We start from the raw sequence: 3,053 nt of genomic DNA on the forward strand, positions 1-3,053 counted from the left end.
CCAATGCATCCTAGAAAATTATATTGGAATATAAGTAAGATAGTATAAAAATAATTTGAAGTCATAATATAGAAATGAACAATTAGCACTAAAGAATTTAATAAAGTTTACCCGATATTCCAAGGAATAAAGAACATTTGGTGGTTGTTATTCATTAATGATAACCAATTAGCCAATCGTCTTGCCGCATCGTCAAACGACTGACTCTTTTCTTCATCGGTGATCCCATGCACTACGAGAAGCTCTGGGTCGTAAAACTTGAAAATTTTCCTCAGACCGTTGATGCTCTCCCCTATGTGCCTGCCAAAAAAAGTGTTAGTGTCCTATAATAATTTGACTATAATTTGACTATAATTTGATATAAGGTTAATTAGATTAAAGAAGAGTATACATCATTCCAAACAGCATTCCCTGATTGCCGATGTAGTCACACGTAGCAACCAGCTGCAAATCCTCTCCAGATAACGTGATCTGGGTACGCGGTGCAATGAATCCTTGGGGGACAGGAATTGTGATTATATCACGTTTATCTTTGAGCCTCAGGAATTCATGAATCATCCATTTTAGCGAATTAGGGATCAACGCCATCTTCTTTTCCGTGAACAAGTCATCTTCCCGTGCACCACGGCCTTGTGGAGAAAGCATCGGAGCTTTCCCCTTTGACGCATCACGTCTTGAGGGCGGTTGAGCGAGTGGACCCTAAACAAAACAGAACATAATATATGTATATATCAAATTTTATCCAAATTCTACCGAAATTTCGGCAGCATAACGGTTGTAATTCGGAACGCAAAATAATTGAGCTCCCATATTTCTTCAATGACCCCATAATACGTCATAGTACCTAAAATAGGGTTTCTATCTTTTGCACTTGCAAAGTGCATAGTTTCTGCGACGATACGTATACCACTATTTTGAACCTCTCGAGCATCATCTCTTGACTTTGTATGAAAACATTTACCCCTTACAATGTACGCTTCATGCTTTGCAACCGCAAAAGTTGGTCCAAGGGCAATACGACTCAACACATCAGATACTCCATGATTCGGTTCGTTCAACTTTGATATAATGGTATTCCTTAACCACCCAATGAAAGTTTGACGATGTTGGTCTGCAACCCATTTTTGTTTATTTTTTTGATTTCTTGGAACCATTGATTGTAACAGCTCCATATGGTCACTGTAAAACAAGTAAGGTAAATCAAGTTATTGTTCATCGTGACTTAAGTAATGTTAATAAAAAAAAAAGGTACCTACGTTATATATGGTTGAACCTCTGCGTTATTGTTCATCACGACTAATTGAGCTTGATCTAGTTCAAGCTTGGACACTGTCACCATTGTCCCTTTCCCCCTTAATCTTCTATCAACATCATCTGGGTCAGTTCTTGGTTTGCTAATTCCTATTGCCTCAACTCCAGCCATGTACTCTGAACAAAATTCCACAGCCTCTTCAGATATGTAGCACTCAACCATACATGCTTCTGGCCGATAGTGGTTACGCACATAACTTTTAAGTACCTTCATATTTCTTTCAAATGGATACATCCATCTCGCCCACACCGGCCCACACGGCCTTGCTTCTCTCACTAGATGAACCATTAAATGGATCATGATGTCGAAAAAAGATGACGAAAAAAACTTTTCCAGGTTGCACAATGTTTTGACTACATGTTTATGTAATGCATCTAACTTATCCAATTCTAATTCCTTCCCGCACAGCCTATTAAAGAAAATGCAAACATGTGTCAAACACTCTCGAACATTTTTTGGCAAGACTGATCTAATGGCAATTGGAAGTAGATGTTGCATTAACGCATGACAATCATGTGATTTCAGACCCATTAGTTTCAATTCAGTCTCATTCACCAAGTTTTTGATGTTAGACGAGTAACCATCGGGTACTTTCATATTTGCAAGTGATTTGCAAACTGTTTGTTTCTCTTTTTTGGACAAAGTGAAACAAGCAGGAGGCAAATATAATCGTTCACCTTTCTTCTTAGGTGCCAGAGATTGTCGTATACCCATTTCAACGAGATCTAAACGACTATTTAGACCGTCCTTAGTTTTGCCGGGAATATCAAGTAAGGTACCAATAATACTCTCACACACATTTTTTTCAATATGCATGACATCCAAACAATGTCGAACTAGTAGACTTTTCCAATATGGAAGAGGAAAGAAGATTGACTTTCTTTGAAAACAACCATTAGTTTTTTTATTTTTTTGCGTCTTTCCATACTTAAAATCTACAAGTTGAACTTGTTGGAGAATTTGTTCCCCAGACAGTGGCAAAGGAGCCATATCACCCTCTTCAGTACCATCGAATGCTTTCTTCTTCCGTCTACCAGGATGATTTGCAAGCAAGTACCGTCTGTGACCCATATAACACATCTTGTGTCCATTTGCCAAGCGACGAGCCGATGTGTTAGTGCAACAAATCGGACAACCTTCGTAACCTTTTGTGCTTAAGCCTGATAAATTACTATAAGCAGGGAAATCACTGACAGTCCACAACAACACAGCTTTCAGATTAAAGAATTCTTTTTAAAACCATCATAGACCTGAACACCGTTCTCATACAATTCTATTAAATCGTCAATCAATGGTTCTAAATATACATCGATATTATGTCCAGGTTGTTGCGGGCCTGATATCATTAAAGAAAGCATGTTAAATTTCCTCTTCATCACTAACCAGGGAGGAAGATTGTACATAACTAGGAAGACAGGCCATGAGCTATGACGACTACTTAGAGATCTATGTGGATTTACTCCATCCGCAGACAGACCGAGACGAATGTGTCTTGGTTCAGATTTGAATTCAGGATTTATGTAGTTTACTTTTTTCCAAGCTTGGGAATCTGCAGGATGTCTGAGTTTTCCATCTTTCACTCTCTTGATCTCATGCCAAATCAAATTTTCAGAATATTTTGCACTACGATATAATCGTTTCAGTCGCGGAATCAAAGGCATGTACCACATCACTTTTGGGGGGATAAGTTTCCTATTCTCCTTACTCTTGTTTACTTTATGGCGGGATAAACAGCAAGTCG

At 38.5% G+C, this 3,053-nt stretch overlaps 1 protein-coding gene across 1 annotated transcript; it reads right to left on the reverse strand.

The window, feature by feature from the left end:
• Positions 1-609: 609 nt before the first annotated feature.
• LOC133032537 (uncharacterized) lies at positions 610-2,333 on the reverse strand. Its single transcript, XM_061106509.1, has 2 exons — positions 1,257-2,333; positions 610-1,179 (listed from the first exon to the last, which is right to left on the reverse strand). Exons 1-2 carry the CDS (start codon positions 2,300-2,302, stop codon positions 750-752), a joined length of 1,476 nt encoding a protein of 491 aa, XP_060962492.1. The 5' UTR covers positions 2,303-2,333; the 3' UTR covers positions 610-749.
• Between the last annotated feature and the right edge of the window lie 720 nt (positions 2,334-3,053).

Source organism: Cannabis sativa, chromosome X (assembly GCF_029168945.1).
Source record: "Cannabis sativa cultivar Pink pepper isolate KNU-18-1 chromosome X, ASM2916894v1, whole genome shotgun sequence".
In the NCBI taxonomy this organism is placed as follows: domain Eukaryota; kingdom Viridiplantae; phylum Streptophyta; class Magnoliopsida; order Rosales; family Cannabaceae; genus Cannabis; species Cannabis sativa.

Excerpts from the sequence above, each read along its gene's own strand:
- LOC133032537 (XM_061106509.1), bottom strand. The coding sequence starts at position 2,302 with ATGGCTCCTTTGCCACTGTCTGGGGAACAAATTCTCCAACAAGTTCAA. Across the intron at positions 1,180-1,256 it reads GAGGTTCAACCATATATAAC|TGACCATATGGAGCTGTTAC; the intron begins GTAGGTACCTTT and ends CTTGTTTTACAG.